General features: G+C 41.4%; 1 protein-coding gene across 5 annotated transcripts in view; it reads left to right on the top strand.

Moving 5' to 3' along the window:
* Positions 1-20,559, top strand: part of LOC136864643 (phospholipase A2 inhibitor) — a 68,148-nt gene extending 47,589 nt beyond the window's left edge. For all 5 annotated transcript variants that reach the window (XM_067141910.2, XM_067141929.2, XM_067141946.2 and 2 more), the window contains 2 exons: positions 13,397-14,510; positions 19,598-20,559. In XM_067141910.2, coding sequence (XP_066998011.2) covers positions 13,397-14,510; positions 19,598-19,840 — 1,357 coding nt within the window. In that variant the 3' untranslated portion in view covers positions 19,841-20,559. The remainder of the gene's footprint in view (positions 1-13,396; positions 14,511-19,597) is intronic.
* Positions 20,560-25,458: the final 4,899 nt, after the last annotated feature.

Below are 25,458 nucleotides of genomic sequence, written 5' to 3'. Positions count from 1 at the left end.
CGCCAGGTAATTGAAAAATGCTATGGGAGGAATCGACAGTTATGTTTCTGCTTCGTAGATCTTGAAAAAGCATATGGCAGGGTACCGAGAGAAAAGTTCGCCATACTGGCGGACTCTGGGATTAAGGGTAGGTTAATAAAATCAATCAAAGGCATTTATGTTGACAATTGGGCTGCAGTGAGTATTGATGGTAGAATGAGTTCTTGGTTCAAGGTACTTACAGGGGTTAGACAAGGCTGTAATCATTCACCCTTGTTGATCGTAATTTACATGGATCATCTGGTGAAAGGCATAAAGTGGCAGGGAGATAAGTCTTATGACGACGATGGGATAGGGAAGGCCTAGGAGTGAAAATGGGAAACCACGGAAAACCATCTTCAGGGCTGCCGACTGTGGGATTCGAACCTACTATCTCGCGGATGCAAGCTCACAGCTGCGCGACTCTAACTGCAACTCGCCCGGTTTAATGGCAGATCGTAACGAAAGCCTGCAATCTAATATCTTGGAACTTGAAAATAGGTGCAATGAGTAAGGTATGGTATGAAAATTAGCCTTTCGAAGACAAAATTGATGTCAGTAGGTAAGAAATCCAAGAGAATTGAATGTCAGATTGAAGATACAAAGTTGGAACAGGTAGATCATTTCAAGTATTTAGGATGTGTATTCTCCCAGGATGGTAATATAGTAAATGAGATTGAATCAAGGTGCAGTAAAACTAATGCAGTGAGCTCGCAGTTGCGATCAACAGTATTCTGAAAGAAGGAACTTAGCTCCCGGACGAAACTATCTGTACATCGGTCTGTTTTCAGACCAACTTTGGTTTACGGGAGCGAGGGCTGGGTGGACTCAGGATATCTTATTCATAAGTTTAGAAGTAACAGACATGAAAGTAGCGAGAATGATTGCTGGCGCAAACAGGTGGGAACAATGGCAACAGTGTACTCGGCTTCGGTGGTGAGGTCATGTGGGACGAATGGATGAGGATAGGTTACCTAGGGGAATAATGGACTCTGTTAAGGAGGATAAGAGAAGTAGAGGGAGAACAAGACGATTATGGTCAGACTCAGTTTCTAACGATTTAAAGATAAGAGGTATACAGGGTTATTCACCTAACATGTTACACGCAAATAACTTCTAAACCATTAAATATATCAGCATTATGTTTTCATATTCGTAAATGGTACGCAGGGTCTTGTAAAATAACGTGCTACTTAGTCTCACGAGGTGATTAACAACCGAGATATTGATACTAACTTCATATTTTTAAATGGAATGGCACAAATTTATACAGCTAATTTAAAAGTTCATCTGCGTACAAGTTCACATATGTAAGTATTTTCAAAATCGGACAATTACTTTTTGAGATATAAATAAGAACAGCATGCGCGGTTTTGCATGCCGCATCAGACGGCGTGAAGTCGGGCAAGGACATATCGAGGCGCAAGCTGCTTCCTGGCCTTGATTCTAGCCACAGAACGGATACCGGGCATATACTGTAAACATAATGTGATGTACCGTAACATACCCTGGGTGTGCAACGTTATTGTATGACTGGCGAACACACAATGGGGAAGGGAGATTAAAGTTGTATTGTTTTGTTTTGACATGTAATAGGCTGCGCTCAGTTTAACGTTTTTCTGACGGATGGGAATGGGAAGGATTTGGAAAGGAAGTCGGCCGTGGTCTATCACAAAGGTACCTATCCGGTATTTGCCTGGTGTTGAACATGGGACACCGTGAAAATCAATATCAGGTTGGGCGAGGCAGGACTCGAACCTACGCTCTCCCGAATGCACGCTACTACAGTCACGCTCCAGGACACTGCACTTCTTGAGGCGGCAGAGGCGGGATCCCTCGCTGAGTCCGAGGGAAAACAAACCCTGGAGGGTAAACGGCAGAAAGAAAGAAATATTGCTGACACGTTGGTTTTCTGTCCTTTGGCAGATCCTTTAAGACTTTCGGAAAACCATATAGACAGTCTTTCTGAGAATATATAAAGACAGATGGAGAATGAACGTCTGCCATCATAACGAAAACAGTTCAACTCGATTGTGGCTTGCAGTAGCCAAGGGACCTTTCCATTGCAATAAAAACTCTCTAACCCCGTCTTCATATGAGAAACGACATATGACGATTTCCCCATCGTGTTTCTGGGTTAACGTTAAGAGCTAAGCTATACAATTTAATAAAATCTTACTCACAACGTGTACGCTGCTTCACCTAGAATTATGTATATAATTTAGAATTACGTAGCGGAGCGCGCGTACATCAGCTAGTTCTATATTCGACTGCAGACATTTTACACCTCTTACTTTACCGTACCGTATTTCTTAGTTTATAAGCCTACGTAACTTACTGTAGTTTGTATTAACCGGTGATTCGATTTCCTATCTAACATGTATTAAGTTTCCACTGCTGAGTTTCTGAATACTAATTGGTGAGTCAACTTGTATTTCTACTTCATTGAGGGTAGAAAGGTCAAGTAATGGAGGCATTTTTTCTTGATTGTTACTACAGAGCAAGTAGCTGTGTGGTTTGGGTCACGTAACTATCAGCTTGCATTTGGGAGATACTGCGTACGACCCCCTTTGTCGGCAGCCCTGAAAATGTTTTTCCGTGGGTTCCCATTTTCACACAAGGCAAATGCTGGGATTGCGCTTTAATTAAGGCCACCGGCACTTCCTTTCCACTCCTAACCTTTTCCTATTCCGTCGTCCCCATAATTAGAGCCCTGCGCGGATATAAAAAGTATTATCCGCATCCGCACTTCCTTCATCCGCACCACATCCGCAACTCGCGTATAGTTATCCGCATCCGCGATTGGTTATCCGCGGATATTGTAAATATTTAACTACAGTATATTACATCCAAGGTATTGAAACGGATAGATCTGTTAACATAATGCAATAAGCCTGACACCTGGCAGCACAACCCCTACAGTCAGAGGTTTATGAGGGATTTTCTCTTGCGACAACTATCGACGTACTGACCTCTGTTAATTCCTTCCATTAATTGCGGGCAGGAGCCAGTTAGGCTTAGGTTAGATTTACGGCTTTATGGTCTCAAGGCTCTTTGTATATCACCATTCTCCCATACCGATGTCTTTTTTTAAAAATTTGTTTTACGTCGCACCGACACAGATAGGTCTTATGGCGACGATGGGATAGGAAAGGTCTAGGAATGGGAAGGAAGCTGCCGTGGCCTTAATTAAGGTACAGCCCCAGTATTTGCCTGGTGTGAAAATGGGAACACGGAAAACTATCTTCAGGGCTGCCGACATTGGGGTTCGAACCCACTATCCTCCGGATACAAGCTCACAACTGCGCGCACCTAACCGCACGGCCAACATATCAGTGTCAATGGTCGCCTGACCACAAGACAAAATAAGGGTAGACCTGAGTGAAAATCGATAAACTTCATTATTTAGAAATTATCAGCAAAATTATTCGCACTGCCATACAGTTTGCATCCGCCAAGACACTAACTTCGCGGATATCCACATCCGTGCAAGGGCTCTAGCCATAAGACTAGAGTTCGTGGTTTATAGCATTTAAAAATCAGAGATTTAGCGTTTTGATTTTCAAATTTAGCGTTTTGTAGCATCTATACTTCTCAAATTTAGCGCTTTTTAGCAAATTGGTTAAAAATAGGCATAACTGGCGAAATTGCACACACAACAGTTGGGTGTAAAATCATATTGTTTAATTACAGATTGCTCGTCATGCAGTTTTGAATACACTACATAAAATAAGACAAACATCAACATAAGACTGCAAGAAGTATTAACACAAACACGAATACGCATTTTTACAAATTTACAAATACAATTTCAAGGTGAAAAATACTATTCTGAACGTATTCATTTACCACATTACAACAGACCTACAAGAAAGAGGATTTTCAATGATGCTTGAAATGCCAATTGTTTGAATGGTGTTCTCCTTCATTCGAGACCACCTACCAGTTACCATCATGTTCAACTTGCTAAGAAACCTCTCTACATCGACACTGTTCGTAGGGGACCAAATGCACTGCAGTGCTGCCAAGGCAAAGGAAGGAAACGTTAAACTAAGTGTCATCAACATTTGAAGAGTGTCAGTGCTTTTTTTTTTCTCTCTTCATTTTAATGTTCTGCTGCATATGTTGGTGATATGCCTCGCAGCCCTCGACAAACTGATCAACAGTGACACTTCTGTTTCTGCAACTCTTCCTCAGGTCACTTGTTTCCAATTGAAACCATTCGTCAGCACACTTCTTCAATTCCTCACAAATGGTGGAAAGATCATCCCACAACTTGTGAGCATACGGATAGGACGATCCCTCCACTACTGTGAGTGCTGCATTAATTTTCACAGATATCTGTGAGATGTACAGGATACAGCAGGTGTAAGAGAGGGATGGGAAGAAAGGGGGGAATTGTAGAAGACAGGTGGTCTATGTTTTACGGGAAAGGAGATTGCAGGATAAGGGCTCTATTCAGGATCAGAATTCAGGACAGGTGTCTGTGAGAAATCGGTGTACAGGATACAGCAGGTGTAAGAGAGGGATGGGGAGGAAAGGGGGGAATTGTAGAAGACAGGTGGTCTATGTTTTACGGGAAAGGAGATTGCAGGCTAAGGGCTCTATTCAGGATCAGAATTTAGGACAGGTGTCTGTGAGAAATCGGTGTACAGGATACAGCAGGTGTAAGAGAGGGATGGGGAGGAAAGGGGGGAATTGTAGAAGACAGGTGGTCTATGTTTTACGGGAAAGGAGATTGCAGGCTAAGGGCTCTATTCAGGATCAGAATTTAGGACAGGTGTCTGTGAGAAATCGATACGAGTCACTGCAGGTAGAACAACTGAAGGAAGATAAGGAACAGCGAACTGTTGCTGAGAAGTGTGGACGTATGAGGAAGGGAAAAGATGGGAAAGGGAAATGTGGAGTACCGGTAGTGGATAGGAAAAGACAGGTAGAACAGGGTCATGGGAGGGAGAAAAGGGAGGAGGAAATAGCTTCTGCAGCTGTCAGGAAAAACAGGGCTGACCAGGAGGGGAGGGGATCAAATGAGGTGGGTAGGGTTGAGGCTCTGGTCATGGGGGATTTCATCGTTAGACATGTCGGGAAAGTGTGTGTGGAGGAAAGGGAACCAGGGTAGAGATCCATGAATTTGGTTAAGGCAGATGTTGAGGAAAGTAGAAGAGAAGGAGGAGGGAAAGGAGAAGGTGGTAGTGTTTCACGTTGGTACTAACAACGTAAGATAAGTAGGTTATAAGTGCCAACATAGTTCGGGATGTGTGGAACCTGGTAAATGCAGCATGGGTAAAGTTTAAGGAAGTGGAGATTGTTATCAGTGGAATACTGTGTAGGAGGAATACTGACTGGAAGGTGATTGGGGACTTAAATGAGAATATGGAGTGGTATGTGTGAAACTGGGAGTGAGCTTTCTAGATCCTACTGGGTGGGTAGGAGGTAGGGATCTGCGCTCAGATTACCTTCACTTAAACCACAGTGGTACCGATAAGTTAGAAAATTTGTTTAGAAGGGTTATGGGGAGGTACATTCAGGGAAACAGGCTGGCCTATGGAACGGTGATAAAGCTACAGGGAAATGGAAGTCAAGTAGGGATGTCATAAAAATGTTAGTACTCAACTGTAAAAGTATTGTAAAGAAAGGAATAGAATTAAGTAATTGAATAGATATATACTTACCAGATATTGTAATAGGAGTTGAATCATGATTAAGAAATGATACAATGGATGCAGAAATTTTCTCACGGAACTGGAGAGTGTATCGTAGAGATAGGATATGAATGGTGAGAGGGGGGGTATTCATTCTGGTGAAAGAAGAATTTGTAAGCTACGAAAAAGTTAAGGGTGACAAACATGAAATTCTAGGTGCAAGGCTCATCTCTAAAGTTTTTTTTTTGCCTGTTGTTTTACGTAGCACCGACACAGATAGGTCTTACGGCGACGATGGGACAGGAAAGGGCTAGGAGTGGGAAGGAAGCGGCCGTGGCCTTAATTAAGGTACACCCCCAGCATTTGCCTGGTGTGAAAATGGGAAACCATTTTCAGAGCTGCCGACAGTGGGGTTCGAACCTATTATCTCCCGAATACTGGATACTGGCCGCACTTAAGCGACTGCAGCTATCGAGCTCGGTCATCTCTAAAGATAATAGGCAACTTGATGTCTTTGGAGTGTACAGACCGGGTAAGGGTAGCTCTGGCGCTGATTCAGAATTATTTGATAAGATAATCAGCTATGTGGGAAACGATATGGAAAGGAACGTGATAGTAGCGGGTGATCTGAATTTACTAAATGTCAAGTGGGAAGGTAATGCGAACGACAGGAATCATGACCAACAAATGGTAAATAAGTTAATATGGGAAGGACAGCTAATTCAGCAAGTGATGGAGCCAGCTAGAGGGAAGAATATTCTGGATGTGTTGCTGGTAAAACCAGATGAGCTCTATAAAGAACCCGAAGTAATAGATGGTATTAAAATAAATGTGAAAAAAAGGAAGGTATTAAAATTAGGACTATTAAGCAGTACCATATGGCTGATAAAACAGGCATGAGGTAGTTTTTAAAAAGTAACTATGATCGGTGGAAAACGATAAATAAAAATGTAAACAGAATCCGGGATGGGTTTAAAGCAATTGTTGAGGAATGTGAAAATAGGTTTCTACCTTTAAAGGTGGTAAGGAATGGTAAATATCCACTATATTATAACAGAGAAGTAACGAGACTAAGAAGGAGGTGCAGGTTGGAAAGAAATAGAGTTAGAAATGGCTGCGGAAGTAAGAAGAAATTGAAGGAACTTACTAGGAAATTGAATCTAGCAAAGATGTCAGCTAAGGATAACATGATGGCAAGCATAATTGGTGGTCTTAAAAATTCTAGTGAAAAATGGAAGAGTATGTATAAATACTTTAAGGCAGAAACGGGTTCTAAGAAGGATATTCCAGGAATTATTAATGAACAAGGGGAGTGTGTTTGCGAGGATCTTCAAAAGGCAGAAGTATTCAATCATCAGTATGTAAAGATTGTTGGTTATAAGGATAATGTCCAGATAGAAGAAGAGACTAATCCTAAAGAAGTATTAAAATTTACATATGATAACAATGCCATTTACAATAAGGTACAAAAGTTGAAAACTAGAAAAGCAGTTGGAAATGATAAGATTTCTGGGGATATACCAAGGACAATGGGTTGGGATATATTATCATATCTGAAGTACGGTACTTATTTGATTATAGTTTGCATGTCGGAGCTATACCAAATGAATGGAGAATTGCTATAGTAGCCTCTGTGTATAAAGGAAGGGGTGATAGACATAAAGCTGAAAATTACAGGCCAGTCAGTTTGACACGCATTGCATGTAAGCTTTGGGAAAACATTCTTTGTGATTATATTAGACATGCTTGCGAAATTAATACCTGGTTTGACAGAAGGCAGTTTGGGTGTAGGAAACGTTATTCCACTGAAGCTCAACTTGTAGGTTCCAGCAAGATATAGCAGATATCCTGGATTCAGGAGGTCAAATGGTCTGTATCGCTATTGACCTATCTACGGCATTTGATTCGGTAGATCTTGAGGGACTAATGGAAAAAATGAGTGCAATTGGACTAGAAAAAAGAGTGACTGAATGGGTGGCTATATTTCTAGAAAATAGAAATCAGAGAATTAGAGTAGGTGAAGCTTTATCTGCCCCTACAATAATTAAGAGGGAAATTCATCAGGGCAGTATTATTGGACTTTATGTTTTCTTATATATATCAGTGATATGTGTAAAGAAGTGGAATCAGAGATAAGGCTTTTTGCAGATGATGTTATTATGTACAGAGTAATAAATAAGTTACAAGGTTGTGAGCAACTGAAAAGTGACCTAATGTAGTGAGATGGACAGTAGGCAGTGGTATGATGGTAAACGGGATTAAAAATCAGGTTGTGCGTTTCACAAATAGGAGAAGTCCTCTCGGTTTTATTTACTGCATTGATGGGGTGAAAGTTCCTTTTTAGGGTCATTGTAATTACCTAGGTGTTAATATAAGGAAAGATTTTTATTGCTGTAATCACATAAATATGATTGTAAATAAAGGGTACAGATATCTGCACATGGTTATGAGGGTATTTAGGGGCTGTAGTAAGGATGTAAAGGAGAGGGTATATAAGTCTCTGGCAAGACTCCAACTAGAGTATGGTTCCAGTGTACGGGCCGATGTCCTTCGATGTTAGGCCCCTTAAAACAACAAGCATCAGCAAGGATTCCAGTGTATGGGACCCTCACTAGGATTACTTGATTCAAGAACTGGATATAATCCAAAGAAAAGCAGCTCGATTTGTTCTAGGTGATTTCCGACAAAAGAATACTGTTACAAAAATACTGCAAAGTTTGGATGGGAAGACTTGGGAGAAAGGAGACGAGTTGCTCGAACAAATATGTTGCAAAGTTTGGCCTGGGAAGACTTGGGAGAAAGGAGACGAGCTGCTCGACTAAGTGGTATGTTCCGAGCTGTCAGTGGAAAGGTGGCGTGGAATGACATTAGTAGACGAATAAGTTTGAGTGGTGTCTTTAAAAGTAGTAAAGCTCACAATATGAAGATAAAGCTGGAATTCGAGAGGAAAAATTGAAGCAAATGTTCATTTATAAGAAGGAGAGTTAGGGATTGGAATAACTTACCAAGGGAGATATTCAACAAATTTCCAATTTCTTTGTAATCATGTAAGAAAAGGCTGGGAAAGCAACGGATAGGGAATCTGCCACCTGGGTGACTGCCCTAAATGCAGATCAGTAGTGTGAGTGATATCTGTGAAACAAACTTTATCTGAACTTTCAGAAAGGGGAGCATATCCTGATCTACAAACATATCCAACACTGAATTGCCACTGCTATTTAGGAAATTCCAATCAAGAGAGCTAAAGAATTCTACCAGGGGTGTGAAGTATTTGTCAAAATACTGAACTGAGCTAAACCAAGAGTTTCATCGGCTGATGACAAGAGCTGGGAACAACAGTGGTTTCAAATCAAGGAAATTATGTTGCAAAATAATTACATAGTAGTTGAACTTCCTGCAGTGGAGAAAAGCCATCTCAAATTTTGAAACCAAATTGTTCAACTGTGACAGTTCCTTGAGAATAACGTCCCCCACAAGATGCAACTTATGTGCAAAGCACTGGAAGTAAAGAAGATGGTCGCCAGTTATCGTCTGTAATGCCGGGAAATATGTACCCATGTATCTGGAAGAGCCTGACAATAAACCCAGCACGTTTTCATAATCAATATTATAGTCTTTGAGACCATCAATGATGGCTCGGCTGCATGTTGTCCCGCTGACAGCATCCAAAAATGAACATCTTGCTAAATAAACTTGTTGTTCTGCAGTTGGCGTGATTATGCTGAATAGAACAGCAAAGACACATCTATCTTGGTTGTCCGATATCTTTTCTGCGATTACTGCAATAGGCTTCCCGTCCAATGCAGCATTCACCTCTGACCTTGCTGAATGTGCGCAACGTGTAACATAATCTCTGCTAAGGCAGATCTCATGATGCTGGTACGTATCTATGGGGCCAATACAATTTCGTTAAACATGCTAACAATAATAATAATAATAATAATAATAATAATAATAATAATAATAATAATAATAATAAAAAGGTTAGAGGTAAGGACAAAGTCAGTCGAAGTCATCTCCGTACAGGCCATGAAGGCCCTTGGAGGGGTGGAAGGTAACCCCGTAACCTCGGCACTTGATAGGGTAGAGTGGTTAGCTCTACGCCCGGTCGCCTTTGCCCCTAGGAATTAACCTGGTACTCATTTTTGGTGCAGGCTGAGTGAACCTCAGGGCCATGTGAACCTCCCGAAGTGGAAATCTCGTTTCTTAAATTTTACGACTTCCTGACGGGGATTCGATTCCACGTCCTTCCGGGCGAACCGAGCACGCCTTTACCGCCTCGGCCAGGCAGCCCCTTAAGGGCAAAGACTTGAAACATTTGGTGTAGTGCTGGCCTGGCGAATCACTGAACGAGTTTTGAAGCTTTTCCCTATAAACTTCAATTTATGTACATGAAAACAAGCGATTATTTTACATCCTAGATGGCCTATTAAGTTGTAACATTTTGAAATAACGTCCATCTTCGTTTGTTTGGTTTTCTTGGTCGAAAAGTTGAATTACCTAAGCTAAAATTGCATGTGAAGTCCTCATATTACGAAACATGCATTCATGTGGTTTTTGGTCAGAAGTTTTTAAGAGACGTAATCTAAAATTCGACAAAGCCGTATAGCAATCGTAATACTTCAAAACAACCATCCAGAAACTCTCCTGGTTCTTTATTTTGGGGGAGGGGTGATATAGCCTAGTTTATAAATATTTCACAGTAAGGCTGTACCACTCAAGAGGGTGTAAATGTATTTTAAACACAAATGTACATAACGCCCAAAAATATATCTGAAATCGGCACTTACTTTTCAAGGTAGTCCCAGAAATCAGGATGGTTCAGCTTGTGGATGGGGATATTAGTCTGCAGGCACATCTTCACAGTATCCTCAATGAACGTTTGTTTCTCGCTTTTTGCTCTTTTAGTCTTTCTGTCCATTTCTGCTATTGTGGCTTGCTGCTTGACGCCACGCTGTTCACACGCTGGTTGGGAAAGAAACTGCTCCTTTAGTAGCACATGGTTTCTGTTCTTGCAGTGTTTATCCAAAACATCTTTCTTCTTCCATTCAAGTCTTTGATCGCAAAGTCGGCACATCAATATATCTGTATCATTTACATAAAAATTTTCCGATGGCATGCTGTTTGATCGTCACTTCGCTTCTACCCATGGCTACCAGACATTAAATCTCTACCGTACTTTAATAAAACAGAACTACTGCTCAACACCTATGTCAAGAATAACCGACTATGATCAAGCGGCAACACAAAGTGAATGAACGTGTGTGAAGCTGTCTGATTGGTGTTCTTTGCACTGATCTTTGGCCGTTGAAATATATTCCACACATCGAAAGATTTAAGGCGTCGTAATAATCCATTCCTCTGAAATAAATTACAACATATATCTAACTTTTAAGAAAAATGCATCGTTCTTAAAAAAGATACATGTTTATTTCGCATAAAACAGAGAATTTCGCATCTATTTCGCATAAATCGTGTAAGTTCGCATTTTGAACCAATTTCGCATCTTATTGCTAATTCGAAATCGCGAAAAACACTCGTAGGGTTCATATAAGATGAAGGCACATACACTGTCAAAGTTATTTCGCATTTATCGCAAATGCTAAAAGCTACATACTCTGCATAAAACCCATCTGTGTCAGTGCGATGTAAAGCAGTTTGTTAAAAGAATTGTTTACTATTATCCTCTTTTGCATCGGAAACAGCCAGCGCCGGTGAACGCCGTCTGATATGGCAAGACGAGTGCTCACTCTGAACCACTAGAACCGCAAGTATTATTGATGCTTCAAAAACTAATTCTCCGATGACTGAATAAATTACATGTATGAAATCGTGATAATACGAACTATTCTCCTAGTGTCAGAAATAACTATTTTTTATTTAATAGAACAAAATTGGTGTCAATATCTCCATTATCAATATTAATAATCCCATGGAAAACGTAGCGCACTATTTTACGATCCCGTTAATACCATTCAAGAATATGAAAGCAGAATATCGATATCCTCAATGGATTAAGAGTTATTTAGGGGTAACATCTGTATATTATGGTGACAATTTAAAGGAAATAGTCCCATATACAGGGACGTAGCCGGGGGCGGGGGGATTGTTACTGGGGGTTAGAACCTCCGCCCCCCCCCCCCCATGGAAATTTCAAAAAAAGGAAATCAAACATAAACTGACAATAAACTAAATATGCATTCATACTATTCTCTGTAAAACTGATTACCTTGATCGTATTGTTCTTATTCTGTATTTTAAGGTAAGATTTTGTAGTGTACTGCAATCTGAATATCAACACAATTCACTTGTATCAGTGTCCTTATAATGACAAGTCTTGCATGCGCGTACAACACACGAACAAGCACCTTCTTTGTGTTCTATCATCATTTTGCAAATATAACCCCCTCCCATTGGCCGATCCTGGCTACGCTACTGCCCATATACACTTCAGTACTATATTGCAATAACATCATAAACTATTATCATAGGTAACTACAATGTTCATTATTTAATTATTTATACTTTTACACATATTTATGTTTAACCTATTGCACTACGCATGCATTATAGGCATATTCTCTCTCTCTCTCTCTCTCTCTCTCTCTCTCTCTCTCTCTCTCACACACACACACACACACACACACACACACACACACACACACACACACACACTCTCTCTTTCTCGCAGATTTTTGCCCATCAAATCAAATCAAAATCTCTTTATTTGCAAATGAGGTGTCTACCTCGGTGGCAAATGGTACACTAAAATACATTATTGTCAAGCACTAAATATTAAATGGACATGAAGAAAACTTTCCTATAATACAATATTACACAATTTACGCTAACAATTTTTCTATTAAACACACAGTTCATCCTTAATACATTTATATTGTTTACAAAATTCTACTCCTGTACTACTTACAAATATAGTCAACTGATATACAGTGGGTGGAATTACTTCAAATGATACTATACAACTGGTATAAGATTAAAATTTACATTGCATTTATTTACTTTTTTTTTTTTACCCATTCTGGAACCTAAGTAGCATAACGACCTGCTGCGTCTTAACCAGAGCCCCTTTTGCCACCACTTTTCTGAGTTCCTGAAGGGCCTTCACAGCTACCGTAGCGGTCCCAGGGCCCTCGAAGTCCCCACTGTACTTCACCCCTACAGGCAGTCCCCTACTTTGGCTGTCCAAACTCCATGGACCAGGGGATGGAATTAATTTATTCACACACATTTTTTATTTACATTAAACTGCACTGGTCGAATGCCCTCTAACATTTCATTTATTTTCTCTGTTCCTGATTATTCTCTTCTTGAATATCTGTACAGATTTTGGAAAAGGATCAAACACTACCCCTGGTAAACTGTTCCACTCCTTCACACCCTTCCCAATGAATGAAAATTTACCCCAATCGCTTCTGCTAAAATTCCTTCTAATTTTATATTTGTGGTCAGTCCTGCCGATATAATTATTTTCCAACTGAAGCCTCTCACGGATATCTCCCCATGCTTCTTCTCCTGTATAGGCTCTATATAATCCTATAAGTCTAGTTTACTCCCTTCTCTTACTTAAAGTTTCCCACCCAAGTTCCTTTAACATTTTTGATACATACCCATATAGTAGACTATGAGATATGTACTCGTATATATTTGTACAAATAAAATCTTCTATTTTCTTCTTCAAAGTGAAAATTTCAAACTCATTCTCTTTCATTCCACAGACACGTGACGGACTGCTCAAATGCGTCTCTGGGAAAAATTCCCGTGTTCGACGTTAGAACACACGAGCTGCTAGCATGCTGCAACAGTATCAGCGAGGTGACGGAGGGCACGTTCTCGAGGCAGGAGATGCCCGAGGTAGAGATGATCGACCTGAGTAGCAACAGAATATCCATGATCGAGCGACCGTCGCTGGCAATGTTCCCTAACCTGCAAGTATTACTGCTGGCCAAGAATCGTATCACGTGGCTGCCTCGTGACGTGTTTCGGGACACCCCTAGCCTACGATCACTCGACTTCAGCCATAATCCTCTTCTCAGTGCTCCACGCTTGGACATCCCTCTTCTTCAATGGCTAAGCATTAGCCACTGTGGGCTTAGTAAACTTCCACTAGATAGCTTCAAACTTTCCCCAAGACTTGAGAATATCAAGCTAAATCATAACGAAATTCAATCTATACCTGCTGAACTTTTTTCTGGTTTAAAATTACTGAAGTATTTGCATCTTGAAGGAAACCAGCTTGAAGTTCTTCATCCAGATACATTCAAGGCTAATCGAAACTTTTATTGGTTAAATATAAGTGAAAATATGATAAAGTTACCTGAAAATGATTCATTTCTTAATGCGGATGAACTGAATCTATTAGATTTAGGGCAATGCAACTTAAGATTTTTACCTGCCGAATCACTCTCTAATCTCCCCAAACTTACACAGTTAAGATTACACGGAAACAATTTCTTGTCTCTAAGTAATGAATCGTTTGCGAATTTACAAGCACTCGAGTATTTAGAACTTCAGGATAACCAGCTGCTCAATTTAGATTTTCTCTCCCATCTTCAGAATTTGACTTATCTTGATGTGGCCTATAACGAACTGACTACTTTGGATGTAGATGTGTTCCAGAACATGACTTATCTACACACACTATATGTGTCTGGCAATCCTCTGTTGTGTGACTGTGTGACATCTGACGCCATCAACTGGTGTATTTCTAGAAATATCAGAACCGCATACGATGATCTAGACTGTCTGGAGTTACTCGACTGCGGAAGAGAGCCACAGAACTTTACAGATGCTCTGATGACATCAACAACAGGAAGAATCAGTGATTTTCAGGTAAAGTAACTTTTATTATAATTCTGTAACATCTTGATAATTATAAAAGTAACGGAGCACGTCAGAGTGTTAATGGTATTTATAGAAACAGACGTTTAATCTCGCGTAGTTGTGAGTTTGCATTCGGGAGATGGTGCGTTCGAATCCCACAATCCCACCGTCGGCAGCCCTGAACATGTATTTGCGCTGTTTACCTTCATTAAGGCCACGGCCGTTTCCTTCCAAATCCTAGTCCTTTCCCATTCTTGAGCCACCGAAAACTTTCAATGTATTAGTGCGACGTTTTAACCCCCCCCCCCATGGCACTACAGCCCTTGAAGGGCCTTGGCCTACCAAGCGACCGCTGCTCAGCCCGAAGGCCTTCAGATTACGAGGTGTCGTGTGGTCAGCACGACGAATCCTCTCGGCCGTTATTCTTGGCTTTCTAGACCGGGGCCGCCATCTCACCGTCAGATAGCTCCTCAATTCTAATCACTTAGGCTGAGTGGACCTCGAACCAGCCCGCAGGTCCAGGTAAAGATCCCTGACCTGGGCGGGAATCGAACCCGGGGCCTCCGGGTAGGAGGCAGGCACGCTACCCCTACACCACGGGGCTGGCGACGTTTTAAACCGCTAATAACAAAACAAGACGTTTCATCCATTGTCAGATGTGATATTATCAATTGCAAAGGATAAGACTGGGGTGTAATAGCAGTGATTACGTATTAGGTTTTAGTTATTAGATGTATCCTATTTAGTAAGTTGATCATATCAATTATGTTATAAAATTAATTTACTTATCGCCACGAACAAGATTGGACTCTTAATATAACACTAGTATAGATACATATCATCAATAAAGCGTCGAACGGATAAAACACATAAAAACAAACTAGACAAAATCATGGACATCAAGATAATGATATAATACAAGTAAATAAATAAGACATAATGTAATAAAACACTGTACTCAATAGCGGCTAAAACAGGTTTCCTGATCAACATCGGAAAAATCGAGTTCATTTCCAATATCAAAGACGCCCCTAGAACAATGAGAGTCACTGACACCAAGCATATTAAGAGAGCAAAAACTGTGAAGTACCTTGGAGAGTGAATTTCAGAAGATCCTAGTGAAGTTGTTGCTCTCGAACAGAGGAGAATCCAACTAGACAAGGCATACCATGCCTTCAGAAAACTGTACGCCTGTAAACACCTGTGATGAATGTCAAACTAAGACACTATAACGCAATAATCAGACCCGTCAGACCGTCAGTTCTGTACGCAGCTGAGTGCCTATCGCTAACTACGAAGGTAATCCCAAAAATAAGGACTCCTATTTCCTTTTTATAAATACATAGACCTGCTTGTTTCTACAATCGTTTACATCATTTTACAGCTTAAATATTTAGCTATTTTTCTACATAATAGCCGTTTCGGTCGATGCATTTTTTTAGACGTTGTAATAGTTTCGTATGCCCATGTCATACCAGCTCGCCGCCATGCTGTTCAGGAAGTTGTGAGTGGCGCTTCGGGAAACCTCAGAAACCAAAGTGCAGAGATCATCCAGGGTGATCCGCCGATCTTCACGCATGATTTGCTCAACCTTCACGACTGTCTTGATGGAAATTGACGGTCTCCCGCTCCTTTGTTCGTTCGTCGTGAATTTCAGTCCGACCGGCTGCAAACTCTCTACACCACTTACGAACATTTTTGACATCCATGCACAACTCACCATACACTTCAGTCAATTAGCGATGGATTTCAATCGATTCAGTACCTACTGCGTTCAAAAACCGAATAACTGCGCGCACTTCGCCCTTGGTGGTAACATCCAACGGGAGCTCCATACTCAACGGCTGCCAAGCCAAGACTGAGCGCTTTTTTTTTTTTCGGGGGGGGGCCCCCGAAGCCCGCTCCTCCCGCGTGACCATCGACTCAATCTACATGGCCTCCGACATGCTATTATTTCTAATAAGAAAAAAGAGATAGCAGTGAGGAGTGGGAAGTGATACAAGGAGTATCTGCCGGTTTCCGAGTCAGACTCGCTACCACGGCAAGAGTTTGTGTTAGGTAAGGTGGTGTTGATGTATGGTATTGAAGGGTCAGGGAAAAACCACATAGGCAGAAAGAAGAAAGAGCCTACATGTAAAACCGGACATCTTGTGATAACACATGCAAGGATGTGGGCTGGAAAAGTCCAGAGGTAGTTTTAGTTAGGAACAGGTAACATGCACAAGTCATAAACCTATTCCTCGCCATTCCGTCTGCCAGGGGATCAGTCCGTCTGGGCACTGCTGTGACTAGCGTGGGCCTTGCCGGCTGCGGAACCATGCGTCGAGTGCCACTAGGCACGGCACCACCTCCTTGGGGTCCCTCGTACCCAGTCTTCGATCCCGGAGAATGAGGCCAAGCCCGCCGAGGGGGTGGGTCATGGTGCCGGGCCTCCTTCCTCTCCGCCCGCGCCATGGCCCGGTAGACAGGGCAACTGCGATGGGAGGCCGGGTGGCCCCCGAGCAGTTGGCGCACACCGGCGCCTCCTTAAGTGTTGCGCAGGCCGTGTACTGGTGATAACCACCACAGCGGTTGCACCTCACTTGGAGCCTACAGCTGACCTGACGGTGGCCTCACCTCAGACAGCGGAAACACTGCAAGAGCTGCTGAGGGGGACGTTTCACTCTCACCTGACTGCCGCTACCCGCTGAGGTCCTCTCCTGATTGGCTCCTCGGTAGACTGCTGTCCTGGGAGCAATCCTGGGTTGCGGCTGGGCGGCCTTTTCCTGTTGGGCCGGCGTCGTCTTCTGCTTCCTGGTCTGGCGTCGTCTTCTTCTTCTTCCCGCGGGTTGCTTCTCAGCAGAATAAGAGGCCTCGTCCTGGTGGCCCTCCTCCCGGCCTGGTAACCCCGGGGTAGCTGGTGGCTCCGCTGCGTCGCCGTCTTCTTCCTTCTCCTGGCTGGCGCCGGTGGCGTTGGTCGGTGCTAGCACTCGACTGCGTTCCTTGTCCTGTGGGGCGCACATCTAGGTCTGCAGCTCGACAGACATGCAGGCAGGCTGGGCCTGGGCAGCAGCCACAGAACCCCAGGGGGCGTCCTTCTCCACTGCTGTGCTGCTCTCCACCATCACGGGCACTTTACTGGTTTGCGCCCGGGTAACAGGCCCTTCCTGGTAGACCTGCGTCTGCGTCCACTTCATCTTGGTAGATGCTCGACGATTCTGGTTGGCGGCCTTGTTGGTCTGCGTGTACTTCGTAAAGTATAGCGGTCCAACTGAGGGCGCGCCGTCGCGGCGCTCGGGAGCGCCGTCGTCGTCCTTGGTCCTTGGCTCCGTCTGGGTGGCTACCTCCTGGTAGCCTGAGCCTCTGCCGTCCAGCTGATCCTTGAGTCCTGGTAGCCGGACGACCTGGTGGCGCTGGGACGCCAGCTCCTCGTAGACCCAGAAGCGGTCTGCGTCCTTGGGGTGGATGATCACCGCCCAACCAGTGATCACCTCGCCGATGGTCTCGGTGATCGAATCCCCGATGTACTCCGCGATCGCTGTGAGGAGATCGATTATGCGGATCGTCTCCTTGTAGTCGTCCGTCCCCCAACGGTTGTACACCAACAGCGTCGGGAGTCTGTAGTCGGGGGCGTCCACCGTCATGAGCGCCGCTTGTAGTTTCACTATGGCTCCCCTGTAGTCATAGTTGGTCGGTCTCACTGGAACGGATAGCTTCTCCATCCTGGTCCTCCTGAAAATAAACTTCTGAAAGAGAAAAGCGAGCACTTAGAAGTGCTCAGCTCAGACAAAGCTCTTTCGAAGTCGTACTAATAAGTACAGCTGCCTGGTTAGCACTTAAGAAGTACCGAGCGCCTGGCAAGGAGAGAGATTCCAGAGCGAGAGGCACGTACGTCCTTCCGCTACGACAGTCAGCCTCAGCGCGGCATGTGCATGTTTAGATGCGAACGCGGGAAACACTCTTCACAATATTGTGACCAACAGCCAAACGAACAGAGTTCTGTATTTATAAAAAAAAGTAGGAGACCTTATTTTTGGGTTTACCCCCGTAAGAAGACCTCACTAACAGCCCTCGAAGTAGAAGAAAGGAAGTTCCTAAGAAGGATAGTAGGACCAAGGATCCTAGCAGATGGAAGGCGATGGTAAAAACCAAACCGTAAACTATCAACACCAAGAAACCCTCAGAGATGTCATCAGAAGAAAACGGCTGGCTGTGGATACAGTAGGTAGAGGAGGATCTGGCAGAACTTAATGTTAGTAATGTCATCATAATTATCAGAAGCAACTGCCGTTCAACTATCAAAGCCAGACCCTTCCTAACATCCCTTACAGAAGCTAACCATAATGAGACCAGGAAATGGTCCGAGGAACGCAAAATAGAGTTCAGCAAGAAAATGAAGGAATACTGGTCTAACAGAAAAGGTACCATTAAGAACAGCAGAAGTGGCAACAATCGAAAACAACAACAAAAAAGGCACAGCTAAAACACAAGCACCGTGGTCCTCAGGCGCTCCAAACGAACTAAGAAACAAATCAGATTACATAACCTTTCATTGGGTCTGATTGCGCACAACATAAGGGCATAATTGTCAGCATGGTGAAACACATTAAATTTTAACAAATTATACACAGAAAATGTATTATAAATGATACAAATATATCATGCACGCGCTAAATATGAATCCTGAGAATTTTGACAACTATGTATTCTCTCTAAAGTGCATACAAATATACTATAATGCCACTGTGTGATATAAAACGTGACATTTATACACTGTCACTGAATGAAATTAAACCCATATTGTATTTATTTGGTAAAAACATAATATGAATCATTTAAAGAAAGCTAAATGTACATAATAAGGATGACAATGGCTAGAATAATAATGCTGTAATTTAGAAGCCATCGCATACACATGTTTTGTTTACCAGTTACCTGCAGCAATATTATAGGTTTCAAATCATATAAATATATATTTAAAATAAAAGAGCAAGCGGATTAGCTCCCTTTGACATGTTGACCCTTTAATATTGGCCAATCCATCCACCCAGAAGAAGCCGTCAGACAATTATACATGACTTTTAGTTTATAGAAAGTATTTTGCCTTTCTGTTGCAGGTTGCTTCCAATCCAGCTTCATCATCAACCAGCGAGCAAAAGTCGTGTGATGTACCGCTCTATCTGATCGTGCTCTTGGTCATCGCTCTTTGTACTATTGTCTCTTTGACTGTAGCACTAATTGTCATTCAACGTCGGCTTCGTCGTCAAAGTCCTAAGAACATACTCTTTAAAATCATTTCTCCTTCTCGTAGTGTGGACAGTGAAACATTTCTACATTCTTTGGACAGCGAGGTTATCTGATGTAGACTGTTGGTGTACTACATCGGTATATTGAAAACAATCCTACAGTTCAGTAAAGGGGAATGAGAGCAGTGTAAAAATGCGCAACGAAAGCGTAGAACAGTTAGACGAAATACGCCACAACTTTCAAACGGATGAGGTACTTTTACTGCAAGTCACAAGTGAAGTTTCCGGTTGTAGGAAATAAAAATTGCTGATATATTACTTCTCACCTCAGTAATAAATATTATTAGTTTGTCAGGATAACATGAGACAATGATCCATTGTCTCTGTCAACGACAAAGGTAAGGAATTTGACTTCACTATTGTAATTCAGTTCGTTGTATCTCATCTTCGTGCACGACAGTGTCGATGTGTTTCGTGGAAACGTTTCACGACTCATCATCTCTATGAGTACGCAAGTACGGTACAAATACTGACATCATGGAATCTCCAATGGGAATGGATTCATTTGAGACAAATGAAGATGAACAGAGTACCTTGGGCATTAAAGCCTACGAGTTTAGGAAGTCGGTAGGGGTTATGGAACTATACTGTTATTGCTGGGATTGGTGCTTTCACGCCCCAGATTAACACAAATTATAATATTATTAATTATTAATAATCAAAATAATAATCATTAGAACAGTCGTTGTGGGATTTACTCTTTTGAGTACGTTGTAACATCTTTTCGTGAAACGTTAAGGTTCCCTAGAGTTTTCCACTTACACACGCCAAAAACCGTACATGTTCATCGTATGCCACAGCATCTGGTCACAACTCGAAGTGTAGCCGTGTAGAAATCAATCACTTATCCCACCGAAGGATGTAAGCGAAATGTTCATATATTGATGTGCTGGTCTTTCGACATCAGTATGCATTTTTCAGGCTAGAATGTGTCTGGAAACTTACGTTGTTACTGAGTCTGTGGAAGTGTGTGTATATGTAATTGTAATAAGGACTAAGGACTTGCAACAATGCCGTCAGTATTTGCCTATGTCCGTGCTTATGTTCGAAACTCCATATTTCGAATAGAGCAACATTTTAGTCGTATTCTGAAGTATGAGTTAAAGTGTTCCGATGCAATCTTGGATGCGCTGAATTTGACGTATTTGTGATTTCCTTCCTCGCAATGAGAACTTTAAACGTGCGCAATATGAACTTAAAAGGTGTTCGAACACTTAATTAATCGACTTTATGATAATTTTAAATAATTCATGTTTAATTTTATCAACCACTTGCGTACAATATCCATTATTTTAAAACCAGCAAGAGCAATGATATGTGTGTTAATTTATGATATAAATAACCGAAAATAAAGTCTTTCTTGAAGAAATTAGCATATTTTCATTCTCCTTATGTATTTTTCAGTACATGCTGTAAAATACATTAACAATATTAACCTTATTTTCTTGAATCAAATCAGTAAAGTTATCTACATTATTTTGAAATTGTAAGTTTATCTCAAGAAATACAAAGAGTGTGACGTGAAGTGTTGTTATTGTAGTTTTAGTTGTTTTAAATTTTGATTCAATTTTTCCTTCCACCGTTCGTATTTTTCTTCTTGTTTCTTCTGCCAAATCAAAGCTTAGCGTGGATTTTGTTGCTTTAAATTTTGACGGTATTCTTCCTGTCCTTTCTTGTTTTCTTTGTTACTTTGCCTATCAGTCCCAGGATTCTACCTTTATCATATAGACCCCAGAGAGTCCCAAAAGGTGAACTAAATTCACAGCGTGCTGTTACTGTACTCGGCGACAGTATTGAGGGCTCCTGGGCAAGGATGCGCATTGGTTTAGTAAAGGCGTACACCATCTGTTCTTAATGGCAAGGACATCATCATCTAAAATCAGTCGCAAAGGGCTCTTGACATCATAATCATTGCTTCATTGTGAAGTGAAGCTACAATCGGTGATATAACTCTCTCATGATCTATAATGCTGTGATGTTTATATAAAACCAATAAATGATAATAATCACCTATAATCATTGCCCCACACTTGGGTGGCAATTTGTAACTTTACTGTTAATATTAATAAATGATCATAAACAAAATATATAAATAAATAACATTACTCAAAACTGAATAAAATACTTGAAATAAATTAAATTAATAAAATCATTAATCGAAATGTCCGTGGTATGGGCGCCAGAGTTCACCAGAATGGATCCCTCAAATTTAGATAGGGCATGATAATTCTTTATCTCCCAGGGCGTGTACATAATGCTGCGTACTGGTACATCTGCTTCAGGCCTTACCCAACCTTCTGAAAACGACTAAATAGGTAGGAACTGCACCTAGGTTCATCAATAACTCCACTGATTCTAAAATATCTAACTATATTCTCGATAAAATCCATGCATGAGCACCTCATCAACACACCAGAATACACTTATAATACACAAACAAAATGTTACTGAAAGACTCCATACTTACAACAACAACAACAACAACAACAGCAACAACAACAAAGAAAACAGTGTGAAAACGAAAGCGAGAACTAAGCCACCATTTGCGGTTAGTCCGTTGAACAATGTACATATAATGCAGATAAAGAACCCTTCACTGTCTCTGTATCAACACGACTTGCCGATTCTCATAATCGGCACTTATAATATCACACAGATACTGTATCTCGTAATACTGTGTTCACTGACTTTAACACTTGTAAAGATATATACATTTGAGCAACACACGCTTGTCGTTCCTGAACATAAATTATGGAAAATCTGAGATATAGCACCTCTCAGCTTTCAGCAACATGTAATACCAGGGCACCACAAAGTGATACAATACTCAATGCGTGAGCACAGACAACGTTCCACGAACGTTTGAAGTCCAGTGCAGTATAGTGCAGCAGTGTCACTCCAGTACCGTATATCCAGTTTCACTCCCGAATCGTGTGTCCGCACTACTTCATTCCCGTACAGTGTGTCCGCACTACTTCCTTCCCGTACAGTGTGTGTGGTTTCCCGCCGTATGATCAACCTTTATGGACATCAGCATTCCCCTTCCTTCCACATGGTACGCCTAGATTGATCCTGGCCAGCCAATCATGAGTGCATCCTCTAGTCAAGACTACGCCGTGAACTTCTTCTTGGTTCCAAGAAAATAACAAACTCTGGGGTGTTTCACATGAGTCATAGAACTTTCCGAGTACAACAACAAGCTCATCTCATCAGACTGGGATATATACATGACTCATGCAAAGTTTCCAAGTTCAATATAGCAATGTTTTTCCAGCCGTTGTACAAAATAAATTACTCATACTACATATAAGGAGACCTTCCAGCTTACAAATATTAATGACAAAATATATAACTGAAATACTGACGATAATAATAATAATAATAATAATAATAATAATAATAATAATAATAATAATAATAAATCGAATACTGACAAAAAATATCTCTCACTTCTACATGTAGTGCGAGGGTGTGATATATGTACTATCACAATGCACGATCGGTAATATGATCGAAGAGCATCATAGCAGTGTTATTAATTAGTCTGAATCAACCTCCGTAAATTGTAGTTTAAGATTTCTTACTTTAGTAAGTTATCGGTTGCATGTGTTACAAAATTGGCGGCGTATCAGCTAATTGTCGAATAGTGAATTTGCCAATACTAGAAATTCCTTAAGTATGAATCTGATGGAATTAAAAGGGAGCATCGAGAGCAGTTTCCCGGTGCACCACCAATATGCGATGGATTTTTAAAAATCTGAAGACCTTAAAAACTGGGTTTAATTTAAAAACAACGTCTGTTAAATACTCAACAGTGTACTCACAGATGAGCAGCTTGTAGAAATTCGTAAGAAACGAGAACGATCCGCAAGAAAATCTGTCAAAGGGCTAGCACATTAATTTAGTGCTTTAAATGCCGCTACAAAAAGGACAACAAAAACTGACATTTAAGACTTTCGAAATAATAGAAGTACGGAGATATCCAGCCGCAATAATACATTATTATTATATTGGTTCCTTCAGTCAGTGGTGAATTGTACTGTTTAACGTTGAGAAGTTGTTTTATTTACATGGTTATACATTATTTATAAATTTTCAGAATAACCAATATTGGTCATTTGAGAAATCAAGTCTAATTCACGAATTCTGCTCCATGATCCAAAAATTGGTGTTTGATGCGCTATTACAGCAATAATATTTATTAGGCTGATTTCTTTCCAACATGCCATTCATATCGATCAAGATATCGAATTAATTGACGACTTTTCCCACTTCTTATTGTACAAGAATGGGCACTTCGATCGTCCACCAATACGGAGCTATAACATGTAATTGGGAACATGCATCAATTTCAAAAATATTTTTTTTTTGAAAAGTACACCAATGAAATAGTACGTAAACGTATTACATTGTGGTATGTTGCCTTGTTTTATACCATTAAAAAAATATTTAATAGTGCCTTTCCGCTAGGCGAGTGAAACGGCCTCTGACGTAAGCGGCGCACTGTTACGTCACGATCCAGTACCGCATGGAGCTCTACCAGCCGTTGTGCATCAGCCGTTGCTAAAAGCCGATTGTTTATTATTCATGATCGCGAATAACTTCGAAATGTCAGAAGAAAGGTTCAAAACAGCACAGTCAGACAATCTACCATGTGTAGATGTCATCATTCTTGAAAAATGTGACTTTTGTGGCCGCAGAAATTAGCGGATAACAAGCAAGTTTGTAAGTGGCGTCTTTTATATACGTGCAATGTACTGTAACCCATAGTATTAGGATAACAACGAACCTGGATAGATATCACATCACTTTCAACATTTCCTTCTAAGACTGATTCCCCTATTAAAGAATAACATTACATTTTCGGGCTTTCAGCATTAGTAAAGTAAGAAATCGGATTTCAGCACTAACATAAACATATAGGTAGCATTATAGTACTAGTCCTCCGCTTCTGTGATGTAGTGGTTAATGTGTGCCACTCCCGGAGGCCCGGTTTCGATTCCCGGCTCTGCCATGAAAGTTGAAAACAAATAGTACGAGGGTTGGAACGGGGTCTACTCAGCCTCGGGAGGTCAACTTAGTAGAAGGGTTTCGAATCGCACCTCAGCCATCCTCGAAGTGGTTTTTCGTATTTTCATACTTCTCCTCCAGGCACCTAAGGCCACGGCCGTTTCCTTCCCTCTTCCTTGTCTATCCCTTCCGATCCTCCCATCCTCCAACAAGACCCCTGTTGAGCATAACAGGTGAGGCCGCCTGGGCGAGGTAATGGCCCTCCTCACCAGTTTCATCACCATACTCAAAGTCTCACGTTCCAGGACACTGCCCTTGAAGTGGTAGAGGTGAAATCCCTCGCTGAGTCCGAGAGAAAACCAACCCTGAAGGATAAACTGATTAAGAAAGAAAGAAAGAAAGAAGGAAAGAAAGAAAGATCATAGTACTGTAGGTCTATAACCTATCATTTCTGAAAAAAAAATATATGTATTTATGGTCGGGGCAACTGGCCTACCCACTTCCGGGGCCCATGAAAGAGAATTAAATATCTTTGTGGAGGGAAAAAGTTAAACATGATAAAGATAAATATGACTTCATGTAGTTTTCACAAGTTGGGCTGAGTGGTTCAGACGGTTGAGGTGCTGGCCTTCTGACCCCAACTTTGCAGGTACGATCCTGGT

This window comes from Anabrus simplex, chromosome 1 (genome assembly GCF_040414725.1).
Source record: "Anabrus simplex isolate iqAnaSimp1 chromosome 1, ASM4041472v1, whole genome shotgun sequence".
Classification (NCBI taxonomy): domain Eukaryota; kingdom Metazoa; phylum Arthropoda; class Insecta; order Orthoptera; family Tettigoniidae; genus Anabrus; species Anabrus simplex.
The sequence above is the reverse complement of the archived record's forward strand: the minus strand, read 5'-3'. Positions and strand labels throughout refer to the sequence as shown.